Source organism: Mustela erminea, chromosome X (genome assembly GCF_009829155.1).
Source record: "Mustela erminea isolate mMusErm1 chromosome X, mMusErm1.Pri, whole genome shotgun sequence".
In the NCBI taxonomy this organism is placed as follows: domain Eukaryota; kingdom Metazoa; phylum Chordata; class Mammalia; order Carnivora; family Mustelidae; genus Mustela; species Mustela erminea.
This window is the reverse complement of record NC_045635.1, coordinates 70,340,403-70,367,980: the sequence shown is the minus strand read 5'-3', so window position 1 is coordinate 70,367,980 and position 27,578 is coordinate 70,340,403. Positions and strand designations below refer to the sequence as shown.

The window sequence follows — 27,578 nt, the reverse complement described above, 5'->3', positions numbered from 1 at the left end:
CGGCTCAACTAAAAGTGGTGTGAGCTTGTGAACCCTGAGCTCACTGAAGTTACAAGCTTGTTGTGTCAACCACACCAACTAGTTATGGAGTCTGGACCCTTCCTTGGTATGGGCTTTTAAGGTGGAGTGCAAAAATAAACTGTGTTGTTCTCTAGTCCCTCTGACTTGGAGAACATTCCTGCAGCTCCTTTGCCATTTGGTGGAGTTCTAGTGTAGTCACTTTTATATACTAGTTGCTCACTTACTTTCTTTATTTCTTTTTTTTAGCAGCTCCAGATACTGCTGGTTTTTAAAAAAGATTTTATTTGTTTATTTGTCAGAGAGAGAGAGAGAGAGTGCACACAAGCAGGCAGAGGCAGAGAGAGAAGCAGACTCCCCGCTGAGCAAGGAGCCCGATGTGGGACTCGATCCCAGGACCCTGGGATCATAACTTGAGCTGAAGGCAGCGGCTTAACCAACTGAGCATCCAGGTGTCCATTTTTTAAATTTAAATTCAGTTTAGTTGGGGCACCTGGGTGGCTCAGTGGGTTAAGTCACTGCCTTTGGCTCAGGCCATGATCTCAGGGTTCTGGAATCGAGCCCCGCATTGGGCTCTCTGCTCAGCAGGGAGTCTGCTTCCTCCTCTCCCTCTGCCTGCCTCTCTGCCTACTTGTGATCTCTATCTGTCAAATAAATAAATAAAATCTTTAAAAAAATTCAGTTTAGTTAACATACAATATTATAGTATTATTATTTTCAGGGGTAAAATTTAGTAATTCATCAGTTGCCTATAACACCCAGTGCTTATGATATCAAGTGCCCATCACCCAATTATCCCATCCACCCACCACTTCCCTCCAGCAACCCTGTTTTTTCCCTCTAATGAAGAGTCTCATGGTTTGCCTCCTTCTCTGTTCTTATCTTGTTTTATTTTTTTCTTCTTTTCCCCTATGTTCATCTGATTTTTTTCTTAAATATCACATATGAGTGGAGTCATATGGTATTTGTCTTAGTATAACTGATTTACACTTATACTTTAACTTTATACTTGCTTAGCTTAATAACATCTAATTCCATCCATGTCTTTGCAAATGGCAGGATTTCATTCTTTTTGATGGCTGAGTAATATTCCATTGTATATACAGACCACCTGTTCTTTATCCATTCATCTGTCAATGGACATCTGTTTTTTTCCATATTTTGGCCTTTGTGGATAGACATTGGTACTATAAATATTGAGAGTGCAGGTGTCCCTTTGAATCACTATTTTTGTATCCTTTGGATAAATACCTAGTAGTGAAATTGCTGGGTCCTATGGTAGTTCTATTTTTAACTTTTTGAGGAAACTCCATACTGTTTTCCACAGGGGTGGCACTAGGTTGCATTCCCACCAGCAGCATAAGTAAAAGGGTCCCCCTTTTTCTATATCTTCTGTTATTCTCTACATCAGTCAACATCTGTTGTTTCCTAAGTTGCTAACTGTAGCCATTCTGATCAGTGTGAAATGGTATTTCCCTGTGGTTTTGATTTGTATTTCCCTGATGTTGATTGAAATTGAACACTTTTTCATGTGTCTTTAGCCATTTGTATGTCTTCGGAGAAAAAAATAAAAGTATGTCCATGTCTTCTGCCCATCTTTTGACTGGATTTTTTGTTTTGGGCTTTTGAGTTTGATAAGTTCTGTATAGATTTTGGAAACTAGCCTTTTATCTGATATGTAATTTCTGATTATCTTCTCCCATTCCTTAGATAATAATCAACAAAACTAAAATGAAACCTACTAGTTGTTTTTTAATTTATTTTTATTTGTTTTTTGCCAATTCTTTTTTTAAATTAATATATAATGTGTTATTTGCTTCAGGGCTATAGGTCTGTTAAAGCATGCCTTTTTTCCCCTGTGTCCAGGGGCAAGGAATCTCTTCTTGATCCCTCAGTACTATCCTTTTCTACTGTTGTACACAGCATCAGGGGTGAGGGTTCCCATTTTTAATGTATCTCCATCTCTTCTCTTGTCCTCTTTGCCATTCTCTATATCTTTGTGTGGAAACGGTTCAATCAGCCCTTAGTTTTTCTTCAGGAGTAATTGTTCTATAAATAAAGGTAATTTGGTGTTTTCCATGGAGGAAGTGAGTTCAGGGTGTTCCTATATCACCGCCTTGGGCTGCAACCAACACTTTGAGAAATGTTATGCATTCACTGACCTGGTCCATTTTTTAAGAATGTCTACTTATAAATCACACACAGTTCCCCAACCCTAAGTGAAATTATTTTTAAAAAGGTATATTTTTCACCAGAAACTTAAAGAAAAATAAACCACGGATCAAAAGCTACAATAAAAACACAAATTTGACAAAATCTAAAATTAATTAAATTTTTATAGAATAAATCAAACCAGCTCCCTCATCCTCTAATGAAAGTGTCTAAATAAGTAGAAACTCACTTATTTTCTACACATACTAAATAAGTTTTGAAAAAAATGAAACACAACAACTTTTTAATGTTCTCAGAACTTAAAACATATAATGATATCTGTAAAGGTCACAGATAAGTGTTGATATGGATTTTGAATTGTTTCTACACACAGGAAAAATTACTGTATAATATTTTCCATTCAAAAAGTACCCATTGAATTAGGCAATAATCATGTTGTTTACTGAGGATATGAGGTAATTTGCTTTGAAAATTTTACATCATTACTAGTTTTCAGGGACAATGAGTTGTGACCATTGGTAATTCTGAGATTGTACTCATATACACATATATCTTGGAACTTTATTTTTTAACTGATTTTAATTATCAAGTTAGTAAATGTAACTTTTTATTTTTATGAGTAACTACTTAATTTAACTTGTATTTATATTTGTGTCAAATCTATGTTCATTTCCTAAGTAAAGCTCTAGTATCCAGCATAAAGCCTAGTCCATACTCATCATTAAATTACTACCAACTTACTTAGGAAACATTTTGGATACATTAGTTTAAAAAAAATCTAATCCAGTTGTCCTTAACTACATGTGAACATCAAAAATAAAAATAAATGTGAACATGCCTTACAAATGCTCTTAGACCCTTGAAGAAGAATTTCTGGGTGTGGCTTAATGAAGTCTGTATTTTAAAACTCTCCTAGGTGGGGTGCCTGCGTGGCTCAGTTGGTTAATCATCTGATTTTTAGTTTCGGCTCAAGTCATGATTTCCCTCAAGGTCTGGTGATAAGGCTTGTACTCAGTAGGAGTGTGCTTCAGACTCTCTGTCCTTCTCCCTCTATCACTGATAGAAGAATTTAAAATAATGGTCATAAAGATAATCACTGTATTTGAGTAAAGAATTGAGGTCACCTCAATGATACCCTCAACACAGAGAAAGAAAACATAAAAGGAACCGATCAGAGATGAAGTACTCAATAACTGAAATTATAAACACACAAGATGCAATACATCACAGATAAAAGTAAGCAGCAGATCAGTGACTTGTAAGAGTAATGACAAAGCAATCAAGCAAAACAGGAGAGAGAGAGAAAAAAACTATTAAGGTAACTCAGAAACATCATCAGCTATAATAACATTTGCATTATAGGGATCCCAGAAGGAGAAGAGAGAAAAGGGGGTAGAAAACATATTGGGGGGGTCCACAAAAAGACTCATAGTAATTAAAATTACAAAAAAAGTATAGATTAAGAGAGAATTTTTATTTATTTTTTAAAGATTTTTTTTAATTTATTTGACACACAGAGAGAAAGAGAGAGCAAGAGAGAGCACAAGCAGGGTGAGCTGCAGGCAGAGGGAGAGGGAAAAGCAGGCACCCTGCTCAGCAAAGTCCCCCCAACAAGGTACTTGATCCTGGGATCATGACCTGAGCTGAAGGCAGATGCTTAACTGACTGAGCCACCCAGGCACCCCAAGAGAGAATTTTTAAAGCAGCAAGAGAAATCAGTTACAGTGGAACCCATAAGGCTATCTGTGGATTTTTCAGCAGAAACTTTGTAGACCAGAAGAAAGTGACATAATATATTCACAATAATGAAAAGTGGGGAAACAAAAACAAAAACAAGACAAAACCTGAAATCAAGAATAGTCTATACAGCAAGACTATCTTTTAAAATAGGAGGACAGATAGTTTCAGAGAAATTAAAGTTAAGAAATTCATGACAAACCAGTGATACAATAAATATTAAAATGGTAAAGAAAGACCATAAGCAGGAGTAAAAATGTAGGGAGGACAAAAGCATTAAAATTAAGCATATCTATAAAAATCAGTCATGGGATTTACAAAATAAAAGAATGTGAAGTATGACACCATAGACCAAAAACATAAGGGGGAAAGGAATAAAGACTAGGTACAAACTAAAGTGACTATCACCTTAATATAGACTGCTATGTGCATAAGATGTTATATGTTAATCTACTTGTAATAGTAAATCAAAAACTAGTAACAGATATCAAAAAATACAGAAAAAAAGAATACAAATATATCAATAAAGCCAACAAACAGTGAGAGGAGAGGGAGAATAAAGGAACAAAGAAGAACTACAAAAACAACCATAAAACAAATAACAGAATGTCAGTAAGTACATACCTAACAATAATTAGTTTGAATCTTAATGAACTAAACACTGCATCCAAAGGCATAGGGTGAAGAATGGGTAAAACAGCAAGACCCATCTATAGTCTGCCTACAAGAAACTCATTTCAGACCTGAAGACACACAGAGATTGAAAGTGAAAAGATGGAAAAACATTTATCATGCATATGGAAGTGAAAAGGACACCAGGGTAGGATTACTTATATCAGACAAAATATACTTTAAAACACTGTAATAAGACACAAAGAAGGACATGACATAATCATTAAAGGAACAATAGACCAAGAAGATATCACAATGTAACTATTTATGCACCCAACATGGAAGTACCAAATACATAAAACAGCTAATAACATACATAAAGGAAGTAATTGTTAATAACACAGTAATAGTAGGGGAATTTAACACCCTACTTACTCCAATGGGTATATTATCCAAACAGAAAATCAACAGGGAAACAGTGACTTTGAATGACACACTGGATCAGATAGATATAATAGATATATTTAGAATATTCCATCCTAAATCATCAGAGTACCTACGCTTTTCAAGTGCACATGGGAGTATTCTCCAAAACAGATCACATATTAGACCACAAAATATGTCTCAATAAACTCAAAAAGATTGAAGTCATACCATGCAGCATTCTAACCACAATGCTGTGACACTAGAAATCAACCACAAAAAAATAATCTGAAAAGAACAAAAATACGTGGTGCTTAAATAATATGCTACTAAACAACAAATGGATCAACCAGAAAATCAAAAAGGATATCAGAAAACCCATGGGGTCAAAAGAAAAAGATAGCATAATGATCAAAAATCTCAGGGATGCAGCAAATGTTGTAAGAAGGAAGTTCACAGCAATACAAGCTTAACCCAAATAGCAACAATAATAACAATAAAAATCTAAAATAAACTACTTGACTTGCACCCAAAGGAGCTAGTAAATGAAGAAAAAACAAAATGCAAAAGCAAATAACAAAAATTAAAGCAATAATAAATTAAATAGAAACTAAAAAATAATAGCAATTAATAATAGTATAAATCAATGAAGCCAGGACCTGGTTCTTTGAAAATGTCAACAAAATTGATACAATCTTAGCCACATTCATAAAAAACAGACAGAGAATTCAAATAAATTAAGAAATGAAAGATACGAAATAATAATTAGCATGACAGAAATAGAAAGGAGTGTAAAATAATACTATGAAAAAAAATGCCAACCAATTGGAAAACCTGGAAGAAATAGATATATTCCTAGAAACATATAATCTCCCAGAACTGAACAAAGAAGAAATAGAAAATTTGAACAGACTGATTAGCACCAATGAAACTGAATCAATAATAATAATAATAATAATAATAATAATAATAATAATAATTTCCCAACAAATTCAAGTCCAGGACCAGATGGTTTCACAGGTGAATTCTACCAAACATGTGAAGAGATAATACCTATACTTCTCAAATTGCTCTAACAAGTAGAGTATGGAAAGATTCTGAAACCATTGTATGACAGCAGCATTACCCTGATACCAAAACCAGATAAAGAATGAGGGAGAGACACAGAGGGAGAGAGAGAGCTACAGGATGGTATCTCTGATGAACTCTGAACTTAGATGCAAAAATACTAGTAACCTGAAACCAAAAAATACATTTAAAAAAGCATCACCACAATTAAGTGACATTTATTCCAAAGATGAAATAGTGGTTCAATGTTTACAAATTTATCAATGTGATAGATCACATAAGAGAAAAAAATTAAAAATCACATGATTATTTCAATAGATGCAAAAAAAATTGACAAGTTGCAGCATCAATTCATGGTAAAAACCTTTAGCAAAGTAGATTTAGAGGGAACATACCTCAACATAATGAAGGCCATATATGGAAAACCCACAGCTAACATCTTATTCATTGGGAAAAAGTCAGAGAATTTCCCTAAGACAAGACAAGTCCACTCTTTATTTTTTTTTAAATTTTTTTTTAAATTTTTTATTTTTTATAAACATATATATATTTTTTTAATTTATTTTTTTTTATTTCCAGCATAACAGTATTCATTATTTTTGCACCACACCCCGTGCTCCATGCAATCCGTGCCCTCTATAATACCCACCACCTGGTACCCCAACCTCCCACCCCCCGTCCCTTCAAAACCCTCAGATTGTTTTTCAGAGTCCATAGTCTCTCATGGTTCACCTCCCCTTCCAATTTCCCCCAACTCCCTTCTCCACTCTAAGTCCCCATGTCCTCCATGCTATTTGTTATGCTCCACAAATAAGTGAAACCATATGATAATTGACTCTCTCTGCTTGACTTATTTCACTCAGCATAATCTCTTCCAGTCCTGTCCATGTTGCTACAAAAGTTGGGTATTCATCCTTTCTGATGGAGGCATAATACTCTATCCCCAGGGGTACAGGTCTGTGAATCACCAGGTTTACACACTTCACAGCACTCACAAAAGCACATACCCTCCCCAATGTCCATAATCCCACCCCCTTCTCCAAAACCCCTCCCCCCAGCAACCCTCAGTTTGTTTTGTGAGATTAAGAGTCACTTATAGTTTGTCTCCCTCCCAATCCCATCTTGTTTCATTTATTCATCTCCTACCCACTTAAGCCCCCATGTTGCATCACCACTTCCTCATATCAGGGAGATCATATGATAGTTGTCTTTCTCTGCTTGACTTATTTTGCTAAGCATGATACGCTCTAGTTCCATCCATGTTGTCGCAAATGGCAAGATTTCATTTCTTTTGATGGCTGCATAGTATTCCATTGTGTATATATACCACATCTTCTTCATCCATTCATCTGTTGATGGACATCTAGGTTCTTTCCATAGTTTGGCTATTGTGGACATTGCTGCTATAAACATTCGGGTGCACGTGCCCCTTTGGATCACTACGTTTGTATCTTTAGGGTAAATACCCAATAGTGCAATTGTTGGGTCATAGGGCAGTTCTATTTTCAACATTTTGAGGAACCTCCATGCTGTTTTCCAGAGTGGCTGCACCAGTTTGCATTCCCACCAACAGTGTAGGAGGGTTCCCCTTTCTCCACATCCTCGCCAGCATCTGTCATTTCCTGACTTGTTGATTTTAGCCATTCTGACTGGTGTGAGGTGATATCTCATTGTGGTTTTGATTTGTATTTCCCTGATGCCGAGTGATATGGAGCACTTTTTCATGTAAGACAAGCCCACTCTTAACACTTTTATTCAACACAGTATTGGAAGTGTGACCTAGAGCAATCATAACGAGAAAAAATAAAAGACAACTAAATCACTAAGGGTGAAGTAAAGTTCTCACTATTTGCAGATGACATGATAGTACATACAGAAAACCCTAAAGACTCCATTAAAAAAAAAAAAGCTACTCGTTTTGCTAAACTACTTGTATTGCTAAACAAATACATAAGATCACAGGATACAAAATGAATACAAACAAATCCATTACTTTTCTATATACTAATGATAAAATAGCAGAAAGTGAACTTAAGAAAATAACCTCATTTACAATTGAACCTAAAATAATAAAATGTCTAGGAATAAACTTAACCAACGAGATGAAAGGCCTGAACTCTGAAAACTATAAAACTTTGATGAAAGAAAGTGAAAACAAGGTGAATGGAAAGATATTCCATGCTCACAGATTGGAAGAGCAAATATTGTTAAAATGAGCATACTACACAAAGCAATCTACAGATTTAATGCAACCCTTACCAAAATACTAACTGCAGTTTCCACAGTACTAGAATAAATAGTTTTAACAGTAATATGAAAACAACAACAAAAAATACTTTGAATAGCCAAAGATATCTTGAAAAAGAATGAAACACGAAGTATCAGAGTCCTAGCTTTCAAGATATGCAGCCAAGCTGTATATATAATCCCCAGAAATAAACTAATGATTATATGGTCAATTAATCCATGACAAATGTGGCGAGTATATGCAATAGAAAAAATTCTCTTCAACAAATGGTGTTGGGAAAATGGGGTGGCTGAATGAAAGAGAAAAAAATGAAACTGAACCACTTTTTCACATCATACACAAAAATAAAATCCAACTGGAATAAAATCTAAATGTAGGACCTGAAGCCATAAAACTCCTAGATGAGGGCACAGGCAGTAATTTCTCTGACATCAGCCATACAACGTTTTGCTATATATTACTCCTGAGGCAAGGAAAACAAAAGCAAAAATAAACTTTTGGGACCACATCAAAACAAAAACAAAAACAAAACTTCTGCACAACAAAAGAAGCACCAAAAATTAATCTAAAATACAACTTACTGAACAGGAGAAGATATTTGGAAATGACATATCTGATTAAGGTTTAGTATCAAAAATACATAAAAACTTATAAAACTCAATCCCTCAAAGAAAATTCCAGTGATAAATGGGCAGAAGATATGAACAGACATATTTCCCAAGAAGACATCCTTACGATTAACAGATATAAAAATATGTTCAACAATACTCATCATAAGGGAAATGCAAATCAAAATCCCAGTGAGGAGTACCTTGGAGGCTCAGTCAGTTAGGTGTCTGTGTCTTGTTTTCATCTCCGGTTATGATTTTAGGGTCATGAAATTGAATCCCCACATTGAGCTCTGAACTCAGTGGGTAGTCTGGTTGAGATTCACTCTCTCCCTCTCTCTCTCTCTCTCCCCACTCTCTCTCTCTCTCACTCTCTCTCTAAAATAAATAAGAATCTTAGAATAAAACCACAGTGAGATATCACCTCATTCCTATATTAATAGCTAAAATCAAAAACACAAAAATAAAATTGTGTTGGTGAAGATGTGGAGAAAAAGGAACCCTAATATACAGTTTTTGGTAATAAAAACTGGTGCAGCCATTGAGGAGGATTGCATGGGGGATCATCCAAAAATTAAGAATAAAATTACCATTTGATCCAGTAAATCTACTACTGGTTATTTTGCCAAAGAATATAAAAACACTAATCCCCCCTCCAAAAAAAAGTCAAAGAAAAACACATAAAGATTTTTTTCACTTTATTTTTTTAAGATTTTATTTTTATTTATTTGAGAAAGAGAGAGTGCATAAGAGGAGATAAAGTCAGAGGGAGAAGCAGACTCCCTGTCAAGCAAGGAGTCTGATGTGGGACTCAATCCTGGTACTCTGGGATCATTACCTGAGCCGAAGACACTGGCTTAACCAACTGAGCCACGCAGATGCCCTATTTTATTTTTTAATGTGTTATTTTAGTCACCATAAAATATATCATTAGTTTTTGATGCAGTGTTCCAATATTCATGGTTACATAGAAGATTATTATTTTAAATATTTTTTAAGATTTTATTTTATTTATTTGAGAGAGAGAGAGAGAGAGAGAGCATGAAAGGAGAGAGGTCAGTGGGAGAAGCAGACTCCCTGTCAAGGAAGGAGTCAGATGTGGGACTTGATATGGGACTCCACAATCATGACTTGAGCTGAAGGGAGTTGCTTAACCAACTGAGCCACCCAGGCATCCAAAGATTATTTTTTTAATGGAGAATAGGCACTGTGCACACAGTAATGGGTGAAAGTTAACTTTAACATAAATAAACATAAGTGAAACATCTTATAATCTTAAATGGGTCATCCCATAGGAAAATATAGCAATTCTAAATTTTCATGTATTCACTTTTGTAGCTGTAAAATACATAGGCAAAAATTTATACAACTAAAAGCAATAAAGAAACTCACAATACAATTGGAAACTTTAGTGCACTTAGTAACTGACAGAGCAATTAGATAAAATGTATTAGTAGAGCTATAGAAAATTTGGATAGCATTATTAACAAAATGACCCAATTTGAAGACACTACACCAAACAATTGCACAATACACATTATTTTCAAGTTCACATTGAATGTTTAACAAAAGTGATCATAGACTGGGCCATAAATTAAATTTTAACAAGTATCAAAATACTGAAATTATATGGCATTATATTTGGTGACCGCAACTGAATAAAGCTAGAAATCAACAACAAAACGAAAATTTTGAAAAATATAAACATTTAGAAATTAACAATACAATCTATGGTTTACAGAGTCAATTACAATGTAAATTAGAAAATATTTTAACTATTAGTTGTACATCATTAAGAAAACTATGATAATGAAATATAGACAAGTGCAAAGAACTCCCAAGAATTCGATAGTTTAAAATTCATATATTACAAGCTGAAAATAAATGGTTTATGTATTTATCTCAAGGAGCTATAAACCAAACAACAAATTGAAGTCAATGTATGCAAGAGAAAAAAAAAAAAAGTAAAGACAACAGATGTGAAAAGAAAGCAAAAGTCTATGCACATAAATTTAAAAATTTAGGTTAAATAAGAAAATCCTTTCTGTTAAAGCTGAAACAGAAATTTTGAATTACTGTATGTATACTAAAGCTGTTAAGTTGATAATTAAAAAAACTTACCAATGTAGAGATTTCCAGGTCTGGATGTCATTGATCAATTCTCCCAAAAACCTAAGGAAGAAATAACAATTATTTACAAACTCTTCCAAAGTCTAAGAAAAAGGAAACACTTACCAACTTGTTCTTTGAAAACAGTGTAAACTAAAAAACAAACAAACAACAACAAAAAAACACCAGAACCTCACAAGTTGATTTAAAAAACAGAACCTTACAAGATGATTAATAAAAAATAAAACTATAGCCCTATATCTTTTATAAACATAGATTCCAAAATGCTTAAACATTTTATCAGATTCAATACATAGGAAGCATATTATATCACAACCAAATGAGTCTTATTTCTAGTTAGTTTAACATTCGACTTTCATCACTTTAACTCATTAGAATAAAGGATAAAAAATCACTCAACCATTTCAGTATACAGAAAAAAAATCTTTAAAAATATCTGACGTTGATTTACAGTTAAATTTTTAACAAAGAATAAATGAAAGGAAACTTTAAACTGATAAAAGAAATCTACAGAAATCTAGAACTAATGTAACATTCAATGGTGAAATGGAAGCACTCCTGTTGAGCTGAGGAATAAGAAGGATGTCCATAGTTCAACTACAATTTGACATTATACTAGAAGTACTAATCTATGCAATAATGCAAGGAAAAATAAATTAAAATTATATTAAAATATACTATTTGGAAGTGTATTTTAAGCAGTATTAAACAATAGAGGGGCACCAGCATTGCTTAATTAGTATAAAAAGAAATAAAATTGTTATTTTTGCAGGCAGCAAGTCCATTTACACAGAAAATCCAAAATGTTTCAAATGCACAATCAGAATTAATAAATGAATTTAGAGAAATTATCAGATACAAAGACTAGCTACAAAAATCAGTTATATTTCTATACACAGCAATGCAATTAGAAAATATTTTACTAATACCACTTACATGATAATATCATGAAGACCAAATTCTTAGGAACAAATCTAAAAATATAACAGTATAATGTCTACACTGAGGGTGGAAACCAATATTAATTTAAATTAAAGTAGACATCAATAAATGGATGTATATACCATGTTTAGGAATTGGAAGACAGAATACTATATGTATAACATTTCTTCCCACATTGATACATTGATTCAATGCAATCTCACAAACAGTTTTTGACATTTTTGAAAGCTGATACTTGATTTGAAATTTTACATGGACATGAAAAATCCAAGAATATCCAAGATAATTTGAAAAAATGGAGAGATATACATTACCAATATCAATATATCAACTTATGATACAAAGACAACAGTTAAGACAATGTAATGTTGGCACAAAAACAAATAACCAATGGAACAGAATAGAAAATACAAAAAGGATACCTATAAAGATATGGTCACATGAATTATCCCAAAGTTCTTATGCATTAGGGAAAGAGTGTTTTCAACAAATGGTACTGATCAGTTTGGTATTTTTTTTTCTTTTTAATATTTAATTTATTTATTTGACAGAGAGAGTTAGTGAGAGAGGGAACACAAGCAAGAGGAGACAGGGAGGGACAATGACCAGCTCTATACCAGGATGCTGGGATTGTGGCCTGAGCCAAAGTCAAAAACTTAATGACTTAGCCACAAAGGCTTCCCATTATTTGGTATTTTCAAGAAGAAAAAAATGTAATTCTTGATCCTTATCTTACATTACTAACCCAAATCATCCCTAGATGTATTATAGACATAAAGATGAAAACTAAAACAAAATGCTTTCAGGAGGTAATTTTAATGTTAGTGGAGTAAATATTTCTTAAACAAGACACAAAAAACTATAATCATAAAGGAATAGAATAACATGCTAGATTTCTTTTATTCAGTGATGATGGACTATACCACACTTCCTTTTTTCCAAAAATGGAGATGTGAAAGAAAACAAAACAAAATAGTATGAAAGACATATTTCTTCTTTGAACCTCATAATAAAATAGTTTGAAAGACATGATAGAGTCATAGCAATAGTAAGAACGATAGCTAATGGTTATTGTGCTTTTGTAGAGTTTTCTTTTTTAAAGAGATTTATTTATTTTTAGAGAGAGAGAAAATGGGGGAGGGGCAAAGAGAGGGGGGAGAGAAGCAGATTCCCTGCTGAGCAAGGTGAATTTCAAATGTTAAATTGACTTGAAATAAGACTCATTTGGTTGTGCTGTAATATGCTTTCCATGTATTGAATTTGATAAAATGCTTAAGCATTTTGGAATTTATGTTTATGAAAGACATAGGACTAGTATTTTATTTTCTATTAAGCACCTTGGAGATTTTTAAATTAAGGTTACTCTGTTCTAGTAGAACAAGTTGATAAATATTTATTTTTTTTCCAGACTTCGGAAGATTTTGTAAATAATTGCTATTTCTTCCTTTGGTTTTTGGAAGAATTGATCAATGAAGACACTCAGGCCTGGAATTCCCTGTTCTTTGTTCTGAAGTGAAATCCTGCTCTCAAAATTCTTTATTCCTTCTTAATTTACATATCCCTTACTTCAAATCTTATTTTTAAATAAACATAACCTATTCTACTTGTTTTTTTTTTCTTTACTTTTATTTAATTCATTACTGTTCTTGAAACTGTATTCCCTGACGATGGAATGAGTCAATTCTTCAAATTTGAATAAGAAATATGATGTGGTTTTCATTCAATTATTCATTCAAAAAATAAATATTGAATACTTTGAAAGCCTGATGAATGACCTCACAAAATGTCCATATCTGAACCCCTGGGACTTGAGAATATTATCTTATATGGAGAAAGGAACTTCACATATATGGTTAAGAATTATGAAATCATTAAATTTTTATGGATTAATCAGAAAAGCACTAAATTTATTCCCCAGTGCTCTTATAAGATAAAAACAAGAAATTTGGAGAATGATAAAGCAATCTGATGATGAAAATAGAGATTGGATTTATTCAGTTTGTAGAATTGGTGAAGGGACACAAGCCAAAGAATTCAAAGAATTCAGGTGGTCCCTAGATACTAAAACTATGCAAGAAAATTTGTTTTCTCTTCAGAGCCATTAGAAAAAACCAACTTTGCTGACACCTTGATTTTAGCCTAGTAACACTGGTCTAAGACTTATGACCTCCAGAACTGTAAGCAGATAAGTTTGTGTGTTTTTTTTTTTCCCACTGAGTTTGTGGTATTTTTCTACAGCAATAATAAATAATTAATACAAATTTTTGTACCACTAGTGGGTGCTCCTGTAACAAATACCTAATGTGACCCATGGATCCACTAATGTAGCTTAGTAAATTTCAGGAATGGAGATGAGATTAAACAAGAAGGACATGTGGAGGAGCAACTTGTGTAATGGTATAAATTCTCACAATATACACAAGAATCTCATATATTTTAAAAGAATGTTATGTAAGCAGAACTGTTTCCAATTGGACCTAAAAGGACAGGGATAGAAAAAAGAAAGAAGACCATTAAACTGCTAAAATTCATAGACAGGAAGCAGACCAAGAAAGCTAGTTACAAACACCTGCTACCTTTCAAGGAAAAGGAAAAAATTACTCTGAGGGCAAAGCTGAAGGTACAGAGGGTGGAGCATCAAGTCCCAGTGAATTATTCCCAAACCTGAAAACTGAATGGTGTTTGTCCTGCTGGGTTTAGAAATTGCGTAGGGTAAAAATCCTTTATATAACTTCCTTTGTTCTTTTTTTTTAATCCTTTTTTTTTCAAACCTTTTTTTTTTCAATTCTGTTGTTAGCCACCATAAAATACATTATTAGTTTTTGATGCAGTGTTCCAAGATTCATTGTTTATGTACAACACCTGGTGCTCTATGCAATCCATGTCCTCCTTAATACCCACCACCAGGCTCACCCAACCCCCTACCCTCCTCCACTCCAAAACCCTCAGTTTGTTTCTCAGGATCCACAGTCTCACATGGTTCATCTCCCCCTCTGATTTCCCACAACTCACTTTTCCTTTCCTTCTCCTAATGTCCTTCCTGTTAATACTTATGCTCCACAAGTGAGTGAAATCATATGATAATTGACTTTCTCTATTTGACTTATTTCACTCAGCATAATCTCCTCCGGTCCCTCCCATATTAATGCAAAAGTTGCATATTCATCCTTTCTGATAGAGGCCAATATTCCTTGTATATATGGACCATATCTTCTTTATCTATTCATTTGTTGAAGGGCATCTTGACTCTTTCCACAGGTTAGCAATTGTGGCCATTGCTGCTATGAACATTGAGGTACATATGGGCATTCTTTTCACTACATCCTACATCTTTGGGGTAAATACCCAGTAGTGCAACTGCTGGATCACAGGAAAGCTCTATTTTTAATTTCTTAAGGGATCTCTACAGTGTTTTCCAAACTGGTTGCACCAACCATCCTGCTCAAGAATGTGTGACTCAGACAACTAGGTCAAGATGGTGGAGAAGTAGCAGGCTGGGACTACATCAGGTAGCAGGAGATCAGCTAGACAGCTTATCAAACCATTGCAAACACCTACAAATCGGAGAGAAGAAGAACAGCAATTCTAGAAACAGAAAATCGACCACTTTCTGAAAGTTTATCTAATAATATGTATATTTCTTTTTTTATATTTTTTATTTATTTGTTTTCTTTTTTTAATTTTATTTTTTCTGAACTTCCTTTTATCCCCTTTCTCCCTCCGATGATTTGGGGTCTCTTCTGATTTGGTTAAAGCACATTTTCCTGGGGTCTTTGCCACCCTTCTAGTATTTTACTTGCTTCTTCATATAGTCTTATCTGGACAAAATGACAAGGTAGAAAAATTCACCACACACACACAAAAAAAAGAACAAGAGGCAGTACTGGAGGCTAGGGACCTAATCAATATAGACATTGGTAATATGTCAGATATAGAGTACAGAATGACAGATCATTCAAGCAAAAGATCAACAAGGAAATAAAGGCCTTAAATGACACACTGGGCCAGACAGACATCACAGACATATTCAGAACATTTCATCCCAAAGCAACAGAATACACATTCTTCTCTAGTGCACATGGAACATTCTCCCAAATAGATCACATCCTCGGTCCTAAATCAGGTCTCAACCAGTATCAAAAGATTGGGATCCTTCCCTGTATATTTTCAGACCACAATGCTCTGAAGCTAGAACTCAATCACAAGAGGAAATTTGGAAAGAACCCAAATACATGGAGACTAAACAGCATCCTTCTAAAGAATGAATGGGTCAACCGGGAAATTAAAGAAGAATTGAAAAAATAAATCATGGAAACAAATGATAATGAAAACACAATGGTTCAAAATCTGTAGGACACAGAAAGGCAGTCCTGAGAGGAAAATATATAGTGGCACAAGCCTTTCTCAAGAAACAAGAAAGGTCTCAAATACACAACCTAACCTTACATCTAAAGGAGATGGAGAAAGAACAACAAGGAAAGCCTAAACCCAGCAGGAGAAGAGAAATCATAAAGATCAGAGCAGAAATCAAGAAATAGAAACCAAAAAGATCAATAGAACAAATCAACCAAACTAGGAGCTGGTTCTTTGCAAGAATTAATAAGATGGATAAACCCCTAGCTAGACTTATCAAAAAGAAAAAAGAAAGGACCCAAATAAATAAAATCATGAATGAAAGAGGAGAGATCACAAACAACACCAAAGAAATACAATTATAAGAACATACTATGAGCAACTCTACGCCAACAAATTTGACAATCTGGAAGAAATGGATGCATTCCTAGAGACATATAAACTACCACAACTGAACCAGGAGGAAATAGAAAACCTAAACAGTCCCATAACCAGTAAGAAGATTGAAACAGTCATCAAAAATCTCCAAGCAAACAAAAGCCCAGGGCCAGATGACTTCCCAGGGGAATTCTACTAAACATTTAAAGAAGAACTAATTCTTATTCTCCTGAAACTGTTCAAAAAAATAGAAATGGAAGGAAAACTTCCAAACTCATTTTACGAGGCCAGCATCACCTTGATCCCAAAACCAGACAAGGATCCCATCAAAAAAGAGAATTACAGACTAATATCCTTAATGAACACAGATGCAAAAATTCTCACCAAAATACTAGCCAATAGGATTCAACAGTACATTAAAAGGACTATTCACTACAATCAAGTGGGATTTATTCCAGGGCTGCAAGGTTGGTTCAACATCTACAAATCAATCAATGTGATACAACACATCAATAAAAGAAAGAACAAGAACCATATGATACTCTCAATAGATGCTGAAAAAGCATTTGACAAAGTACAGCATCCCTTCCTGATCGTAGGGATAGAAGGCACATACCTCAATATAATCAAAGCCATCTATGAAAAACCCACCTCAAATATCATTCTCAATGGAGAAAAACTGAGAGCTTTCCTGCTAAGGTCGGGAACACGGCAGGGATGTCCATTTTCACCACTACTATTCAACATAGTACCAGAAGTCCTAGCCTCAGCAATCAGACAACAAAAGGAAATTAAAGGCATCCAAATCGGCAAAGAAGAAGTCAAACTATAACTCTTCACAGATGATATGATACTATATGTGGAAAACCCAAAAGACTCCACTCCAAAACTTCTAGAACTTATACAGGAATTTAGTAAAGTGTCAGGATATAAAATCAATGCACAGAAATCAGTTGCATTTCTCTACAGCAAGAAAAGACAGAAGAAAGAGAAAATAAGGAGTCAATCCCATTTACAATTGCACCCAAAACTATCAGATACCTAGAAATAAACCTACCAAAGAGGCTAAGAATCTATACTCAGAAAACTATAAAGTACTCATGAAAGAAATTGAGGAAGACACAAAGAAATGGAAAATGTTCCATGCTCCTGGATTGGAAGAACAAATATTGTGAAAATGTCTATGCTACCTAAAGCAATCTACACATTTAATGCAATTCCTATCAAAATCCCATCAATTTTTCACCACTCTTGTTCAACATAGTATTAGAAGTCCTAGCAACAGCAATCAGACAACAAAGGGAAATAAAAGGTATCCAAATTGGCAATGAAGAAGTCAAACTCTCTCTCTTCGCAGATGACATGATTCTTTATATGGAAAACCCAAAAGACTCCACCCCCAAACTACTAGAACTCATACAGGAATTCAGCAACGTGGCAGGGTACAAAGTCAATGTGCAGAAATCAGTGGCTTTCTTATACACTAACAATGAAAATAAAGAAAAGGAAAATAGAGAATCGATTCCATTTACTATAGCACCAAGAACCATAAGATACCTGGGAATAAACCTAACCAAAGAGGTAAAGGGTCTGCACTCAAGGAATTACAGAATACTCATGAAAGAAATTGAAGAAGACACAAAAAGATAGAAGACCATTCCATGCTCTTGGATCGGAAGAACAAACATTGTTAAAATGTCTATACTGCCTAGAGCAATCTATAATTTTAATGCCATTCCAATCAAAATTCCACCGGTATTCTTCAAAGAGCTGGAGCAAATAATCCAAAAATTTGTATGGACTCAGAAGAGACCCCGAATCACTAAGAAAATGTTGAAAAACAAAAATAAAGCTGGGGGCACCACGTTACCTGATTTCAAGCTTTATTACAAAACTGTGATCACCAAGACAGCATGGTACTAGCATAAAAACAGACACATAGACCAGTGGAACGGCGTAGAGAGCCCAGATATGGGCACTCAACTCTATGGTCAATTAATCTTCGACAAAACAGGAAAAAATAAACAGTGGAAAAAAGACAGTCTCTTCAATAAATGGTGCTGGGAAAATTGGACAGCTATATGTAGAAGAATGAAACTCGACCATTCTCTTACACCGTACACAAAGATAAACTCAAAATGGATAAAAAAAACTCAACGTGAGACAGGAATCCATCAGGCTCCTAAAGGAGAACATAGGCAGTAATCTCTTCGATATCAGCCACAGCAACTTCTTTCAAGATATGTCTCCAAAGGCAAAGGAAACAAAAGCGAAAATAAACTTTTGGGACTTCATAAAAATCAAAAGCTTCTGCACAGCAAAGGAAACAGTCAAAAAAACAAAGAGGCAACCCACGGAATGGGAGAAGATATTGGCAAATGACAGTACAGACAAAAGGTTGATATCCAGAATCTATAATGAACTCCTCAAACTCAACACATTTTTTTTCAAAGAAATGGAACAAATAATCCTAAAATTTATATGGAACCAGAAAAGCCCTCGAATAGCCAAAGGAATATTGAAAAATAAAGCCAGTTGGTGGCATCACAATTCCGGACTTCAAGCTCTATTACAAACCTGTCATCATCAAGACAGCATGGTACTGGCACAAAAACAGACAAATAGGTCAATGGAACAGAATAGAGAGCCGAGAAATAGACCCTCAACTAATCCTTGACAAAGCAGGAAAGAATGTCCAATGGAAAAAAGACAGCCTCTTCAATAAATGATGTTGGGAAAACTGGACAGCCAAATGCATAAAAATGAAATTGGACCATTTCCTTACACCACACATAAAAATAAACTCAAAATGGATGAAGGACCTCAATGTGAGAAAGGAATCCATCAAAATCCTTGAGGAGAACACAGGCAGCAACCTCTTCGACTTCAGCCACAGCAACATCTTCCTAGGAATATCACCAAAGGCAAGGGAAGCAAGGGCAAAAATGAACTATTGGGATTTCATCAGGATCAAAACTTTTGCACAGCAAAGGAAACAGTTAACAAAACCAAAAGACAACTGACAGAATGGGAGAAGATATTTGCAAACGACATATCAGATAAAGGGCTAGTATCCAAAATCTATAAAGAACATATCAAACTCAACACCCAAAGAACAAATAATCCAATCAAGAAATGGGCAGAGGACATGAACAGACATTTCTGCAAAGAAGACATCCAAATGGCCAACAGACACATGAAAAAGTGCTCCACATCACTGGGCATCAGGGAAATACAAACCAAAACCACAATGAGGTATCACCTCACACTATTCAGAATGGGGAAATAATTAAGATTAGAGCAGAGATCAAAGAGTTAGAAACTAGAGATACAGTAGAGCACATCAACAAAACTAGAAGCTGGTTATTTGAAATAATTAAAAAGGTCGATAAAATCACTGGCCAAACTAATCCAAAATAAAAGAGTGAGGACCCAATGTAATAAAATTATGAATCAAAGGGGAGAGATCATGACTAACACCAAGGAAGTAGAAACAATCATCAGAAATTATTATAAACAGTTATGCCAATAAGTTAAGCAGTCTAGAAGAAATAGATGCATTCCTGGAAACCTATAAACTTCCAAATTGAAACAGGAAGGAATTGACAACCTGAATAGACCAATATCTAGTAATGAGATTAAAGCAGCGATCAAAAATCTCCCCCCAAACAAGAGCCCAGAACCTGGCAGAGTCTCTGAGGAATTCTACCTAACATTCAAAGAATAAATGATACCTATTCTTCTGATGTTCTTTCAAAAGATAGAAACAGAAGGAAAACATCCAGACTCTTTCTATGATGCCAGCATCTCCCTGATCCCCAAACCAGGCAAAGACCCCACCAAAAAGGAGAATTTCATACCAATATCTCTGATGAATATGGATGCCATGATTGTCAACATGATTCTAGCTAATAGGACCCAACAGTTCATTAAAAAGATTATCCACCATGACCAGGTGGGATTTAGCCATGGGATGCAATGGTGGTTCAAAATTCACAAATCAATCAGTGCGACAGAACAAATCAATAAAAGAAGAGAGAAGAACCACATGGTCCTCTCAATTGATGCAGAAAAAGCACTTGACAAAATACAGCATCTATTCCTCATAAAAACTCTTCAAAGTATAGGGATAAAGGGAACATTCCTCAACTTCATAAAATCTATCTATAAAAAACCCACAATGGGGAAAAGCTGATAGCTTTCCTTTTGCGATCAGGAACAGGACAAGGATGCCCACTCTCACCACTGCTGTTCAACATAGTACTAGAAATCTTAGCAACAGCAAACAGACAACAGAAAGCAATAAAAAATATTCAAATTGGTAAAGAAGAATTCAAACTCTCTTTCTTCACAGATGACAAGATATTTTAATGGAAAACCCAGAGACTCCACCCCCAAACTACTAAAACTCATACTGCAATTCAGTAATGTGGCAGGATACAGAATTAATGTACACAAATCAGTTGCTTTCTTATACATTAATATGAAAATACAGAAAGGGGAATTAGATAATCAATTCCATTTACTATAGCACCAAAAACCATAAGATACCTGGGAATAAGCCTTACCAAAGAGGTAAAGAATCTGTACCTGAGGAACTACAAAACACTCATGAAAGAAATTGAGGAAAACACACAAAAAAAGGAAGCACATTCCATGTTCATCATTCAGAAGAATAAACATTGTGAAAACGTCTATATTGCCCAGAGCAATCAACACTTTCAATGCCATCCTGATCAAAATTACACTGGCATTTTTTCAAATTTTTGGATCAAACAATCCTAAAATTTGTATGGAACCAGAAGAGACCCTGAATTGCTAAGGAAATGTTGAAAAAGAGAAACAAAAGAGAGGGCATCACATTTCCTGATTTCAAGCTTTACTACAAAGCTGTGATCACCAAGAGAGCATGGTACTGGTACAAAAGCAGACACATAGACCAGTGGAACAGAGTAGAGAGTCCAGATATGGACCTATAACTCCATGGTCAAATAATATTCAGCAAAGCAGGAAGAAATATACCATAGGGAAGATAAAAACAGTCTCTTCAATAACTGCTGCTGGAAAAATGGGGCAGCTATGTATAGAAGAATGAAACGTGACCATTCTATTACATCATACACAAAGATAACCTCAAAATGGATAAAAGACCTCAACATCAGGCAGGAATCTCAAAATCCTAGAGGAGAACATAGGCAGTAACCTCTTTGACACCTGCCTCAGCAACTTCTTTCAAGATGCATCTCCAGGGGCGCCTGGATGGCTCAGTGGTTTAAGCCTCTGCCTTCAGCTTGGGTCATGATCTCAGGGTCCTGGGATCGAGCCCCACATCGGGCTCTCTGCTCGGCAGGGAGCCTGCTTCCCCCTCTCTCTCTGCCTGCCTCTCTGCCTACTTGTGATATCTCTCTGTCTATCAAATAAATAAATAAAAATCTTAAAAAAAAAGATGCATCTCCAAAGACAAAGGGAACAAAAGTGAAAATCAACTTTTGGGACTTCATCAAGGTCAAAAGCTTCTGCACAGCAAAGGAAACAATCAACAAAACAAAGAGGCAACCCACAGAATGGGAGAAGTTATTCACAAATGACACTATAGACAAAGGCTTGATATCCAAGACCTATAAAGAACTCAACACCCAAAAAACAGATAATTGCATCAAAAAATGGATAGAAAGCATGAACAGACACTTCTCCAAAGAAGACATACAAATGACTAACACCCGTTGGATCAATGAAGAAATGAAAAGAGACATAAAAAATAACTTTGACACAAATGGAAATGGAAACATACCAAAACTTACAGGATGTTCCAAAAGCAGTTCTAAGAATCAAATTTAACACAATAAATAATTACATTAATAAAAAAAAGAATGATCTAAGACAAACAATCTAATGACATCTCAAGGAACTAGAAAAAGAATGAACTATGTTCCAAGTTAGATTAAAGGAAACATAAAGACTAGAGCAGAAATAAATTAAAGACTAGGAAAACAATGGAAAATATCAATAAAACTAAGAACTTAGTTTTTGAAAAGATAAAATTAACAAAACTTTAGCTAGACTAACTGCAAAAACAAGGAAGTTTCAAATAAATTATATTATTAATGAAATAGGAGCTATTCCAACTGATACCACAGAAATATAAAGGGGCATAACAAGGCTACTATGAACAAGTGTATGCCAACAATTTAAAAATATGGAAGTGCCTAAATTTTTAGAAACACAGAACCCATAAAGAGTGAATCTTTAAAAAAAAAAAGAAAGAAAGAAAATAGAGAAAATTTAAATTGACACATAGTAAGAACAAAGACTAGAGCAATAAAAAAAAACTCCCATCAAAGAAATGCCCAGTAACAAATGATTCCTCTGATGAATTGTGCCAAACATTTATTTTTTAAAATATTTTATTTATTTATCTGAGAGAGAGTGAGAGTGGGAGAGCACAAAGCAAGGGGAGCAGCAGAGGGAGCAGCAGAGGGAGAGGCAAAGGGAGAGGCAGAAGCAGGTTCCCAGCCGAGCAAGGATCATGACCTTAGCCAAAGGCAGGTGCTTAACCAACTGAACCACCTGTTGTTCCTATACCAAATATTTAAATAATTAATCCAACCCTTCTGAAACATTTCAAAAATCCAGAGGTGACAACATTACTGATGCAAGAGCAGAAGGCCAACTGAGGACAGAGCACAAGCTGATACCAGGCAAACTTCCCCTACTACCACCCCAGTGGGATATGTGTGACTTTACTCTAGGAAGTTCTCAACTGCCTTAATGTTAATGCCTTGTTAGAGGGAAAAACAACCTTAATTTGACAAAGGCAAGGCCTCCAGTATCTCACAGGACCTCTTTAGCATATGAAAGTTTCTTTGAAAAGCTCCCTTTTTTAGAGCACCTGACTGTCTCAGTTAGTCAGAGCACCTGACTCTTGACCTCGGGGTTGTGAGTTCAAGCCCCAAATGGATGTAGAGATTACTTAAAAAGTAAAAACTCTTAAAAAAAGAAAGTATTGAAAAGCTCCCTTTTTCATTACTTCCACTAACCCTATAGTATATAATCAATTGCTCTTCACAACCCCAGTGAAGCTCTTTCTGCCCAAGAGTCCTATCCCCTTTCTTTAATAAAACCACTGTTTTGCACAAAAGATGTCTCAAGAATTCTTTCTTGATCCTTAACTCCAGACCTCACTCCACCAAACCTCACCTACATTCTAAAAATATATCAATTATCACTTTGTGAGACAAGCATTACCCTGATATCAAAGGCATATAAAGAGAGTAAATATAAAGAAATTGCAGGCCAATACCTCTGATGAATATGCATACAAAAATTCTCAAGAAAATATTAACAAATTGAATTTAACAGCATATTAAAATGATTATACACCACGAAGAAGTGGGATTCATCTTTGGGATGTAAAGACATTAAATAAACCCAAATTAGTACATATAACAAACCAAATAAATAGAATGAAAGAAAAATCATATAATCTCAATAGATGCAGAAAAATGCATTTAACAAAATACAATATTCTTTCATATAAAAACTCTCAACAAATTTGTTATTAAGGAAATGTAGCCCAATGTAGTATAAGTTATATATAACAAACCCATATCTTAAATCATGCATAATGTTGAAATATTACAAGCTTTCTCCATAATCAGAAATAAAACAAGTGTGCTCAGTCTTGCTATCCCTATTCAAAATAGTACTGGAAGTCCTAGCCAGAGCAACTAGTCTAAAAATAAATAAAAAACAACCAAATCAAGAAATAAAGTTATTTGTTTGTGGATATATGGTTTTATAGAAAGCAAAATCTTAGTGACTCCATAAAACACTGTTGGAGCTAATCAACAGATTTAGTATAGATGCAGGATTCAAATCAACTTACAGAAGTCTGTTGTATTTCTATGCACAAAAAAATAAAAGAAAAAAGAATGTATGATATATAATGAAAAGAATCTAGGAGAAGGAGAGGAGAAATAGCAGCATAGTAAGAAGATCCAAAGGTCATCTCCTCCCAGGAACACTACTAAAATAACTATCAGATCTTCCAAAATACCTCAGAAATCAACCTGAAGACTGACATAATAAACTCCACAGCTATAGGAAGAGAAGAAGCCACATTTAAGAAAAGAGGAAGTGCAGAGATGTGGTTTAAGGGAGAAAGGGATCATGGCTGCCACAGAAGGGAAGGAGCTGTGGTCACAGAGAAAGATGAGAGAGAGAGAGAGGAGCACGGAAGGGGAAGCACAAGGAAAATGGATCCCCAAAGCAATGATTGGTTTGAAAAACGAGAGGGGCTCAATTTTCTGAATTCTTACAAGTGTAAAACATTCATATCATAGGAGCCTCAGGAGAAGCACAGAGAGAAAAGAAGGCAGAAAATTTATTTGAACAAATTATAACTGAAAACTTTCTTAATCTTCGGAAGGAAATAGTAATCCAGATACAGGATGCACAGAGAACTCCCATCAGAATCAACAAAAGGAGCCCAACACCAAGATATATTGAAATTAACTTTGCAAAATATAGTGATAGAGATGGTGCCTGAGAAGCTCAGATGGTTAAGCATCTGCCTTCAGCTTGGGTCGTGATCTCAGGGTCCTGGGATCAAGTCCCACATTGGGTTCCTTGCTCCTCTGGAAGCCTGCTTCTCCCTCTGCCTCTCTCTTTCCATCTTCCATGAATAAATAAAATATTTTTTAAGAAAATATAGTGAAAAGAAAAATCATAAAACAGCAAGACAAAAAAAAGTCCTTATTTTACAAGAGAAGACACATCAAGTTAGCTGGAGATTTCTCAACAGAGATTTTGTAAGTCATAAGGGAGTGGCATGATACATTCAAATTGCTGAATGGGGAAAATCTGGAACCAAGTATAAATAGCAAGTCTATTATTCAGAATATAAAGAATTTCCCAGACAAACAGGAACTAAAGAATTTTGTGATACTAAACCAGTACTGAAAGAAATAGTAAAGGGGACTTTTGAAGAAAAGGAAAGACGAAAAGTGACAAAGACAAGAATAAATCACAGAAAATACCCAGAAACAATGACAAAGCAAATAATTCAAGTGCACTAAATACATATCTATCAATAATGACTTTGAAAAAGAAAAAAAATGACTTTGAATGCAAATGGACTTATACTCCAATTCAAGGAAATAGGGTGTCAGAATGGATGAACAAAACCCATTTATAGTCTGCCTCATGTTAGACTTAAAGACACCTTCGCATTGAAAGGGAGGGGATGGTGAAACATTTATCATGCAAATGGATATCAAAATAAAGCCAGAGTAGCAATACTTATATCACCAAAACTAGATGTTAAAATAAAGACCGCAACAAGTGATAAAGAAGGTCAGTATATCATAATAAAGAGGACAATCCAACAAGGAGATATAACAATTGTAAATGTGCACCCAACATGAGAGCACCCAAATATATAAAACAACTAATAACTGATGTAAGGAAACTAATTGATAATAATACAGTTATAGTAGAGGATTTTAACACCTCACTTACATCAACAGACAGATCATGTAAAAAGAAAATCAACAACAATTAATGGCTTTGAATAACAGTGGACCAGATGGATTTCACAGATATAATCACAACATTTCAAATATATGGAGGATAAACAACATGCTACTAAATTATGAATGGGTCAGCCAGGAAGTCATAGAAAAAGTTAAAAAAATACATGGGAACAAATGAAAATGAAAACATGACATTCCAAACGTTTGGAATGCAGCAAACATGGTTTTGGAAAGGATATGGTTTACCCCAAGCAACAAGAAATTTCTCAAATAAAAAAAAAACTAACCTTACACCTAAGGGTGGTAAAAAAGAACAACAAAGAGTAATGCCAGCAGAATGAAGTAAATGATGAATATTAAAGAAATAAATATCATAGAAACTAAATATAAATAAACAAATTACACACACACACACACACACACACACACACACACACATCAATTAAACCAGAAGAAGCTTCTTTGAAAACAATGAATAAAATTGTTATACCTCTAGAAGGACTTTTCAAAAACAGAAAGAAGCTAAATAAATAAAGTCAGGGGGGCCTGGGTGGCTCAGTGGGTTAAAGCCTCTGCTTTTGGCTTAGGTTATGATCCCAGGGTGGGATCAAGCCCCACATCAGGCTCTCTGCACAGTGGCGAGCCTGCTTCCTCCTCTCTCTCTGCCTGCCTCTCTGCCTACTTGTGATCTCTGTCTGTCAAATAAATAAATGAAATCTTTAAATAAATAAATAAATAAAATAAAATCACAAAGAAAAGAGAAACAACAACCAACACACAGAAATACAAAAAATATAATGGAATATTATGAAAAACTATGCAAACAAATTGGAAAACCTGGAAGAAATGGATAAATGGGTAGAAACATATAACCTACCAAAACTGAAAACAGGAAGAAAAAGAAAACTTGCAAAGACCAATAAGCAGCAAAAAAATTAGTTCAGGAATCAAAAACTCCAAACATACAAAAATTTCAGAACTATGTGACTTCTATACGCAAATTTTACCAATCATTTAAAGAAGAGTTAATACTTACTATTTTCAAACTATTGCAAAAAGTAGAAAAGGAAGAAAAACTTCCAAATTTATTTTATGAAGCCAGCATTACACTGCTACAAAAACCTGAGAAAGACCTTTGAAAAAGAGAACTACACACCAACATCTCTGAGGGACACAGATGCAAAAATTCTCAATAAAATACTAGGAACACTACATCAAAAACAAGTGATGTACTGTATAGTGAATAACATAACATAGTAAAAAATAAAATAAAATACTAAGAAAACGAATCCAACATTGCATTTTAAAAATCACTTACCATGATCAAGAGGGATTTATTTACTGGTTGTCAGTTTG

At 34.6% G+C, this 27,578-nt stretch overlaps 1 protein-coding gene across 2 annotated transcripts in view; it reads right to left on the bottom strand.

Annotated features, from left to right (window-relative positions):
• Positions 1-27,578, bottom strand: part of CYLC1 (cylicin 1) — a 101,309-nt gene that overhangs the window by 64,953 nt on the left and 8,778 nt on the right. For both annotated transcript variants that reach the window (XM_032331137.1, XM_032331138.1), the window contains exon 2: positions 11,008-11,058. In XM_032331137.1, coding sequence (XP_032187028.1) covers positions 11,008-11,058 — 51 coding nt within the window. The remainder of the gene's footprint in view (positions 1-11,007; positions 11,059-27,578) is intronic.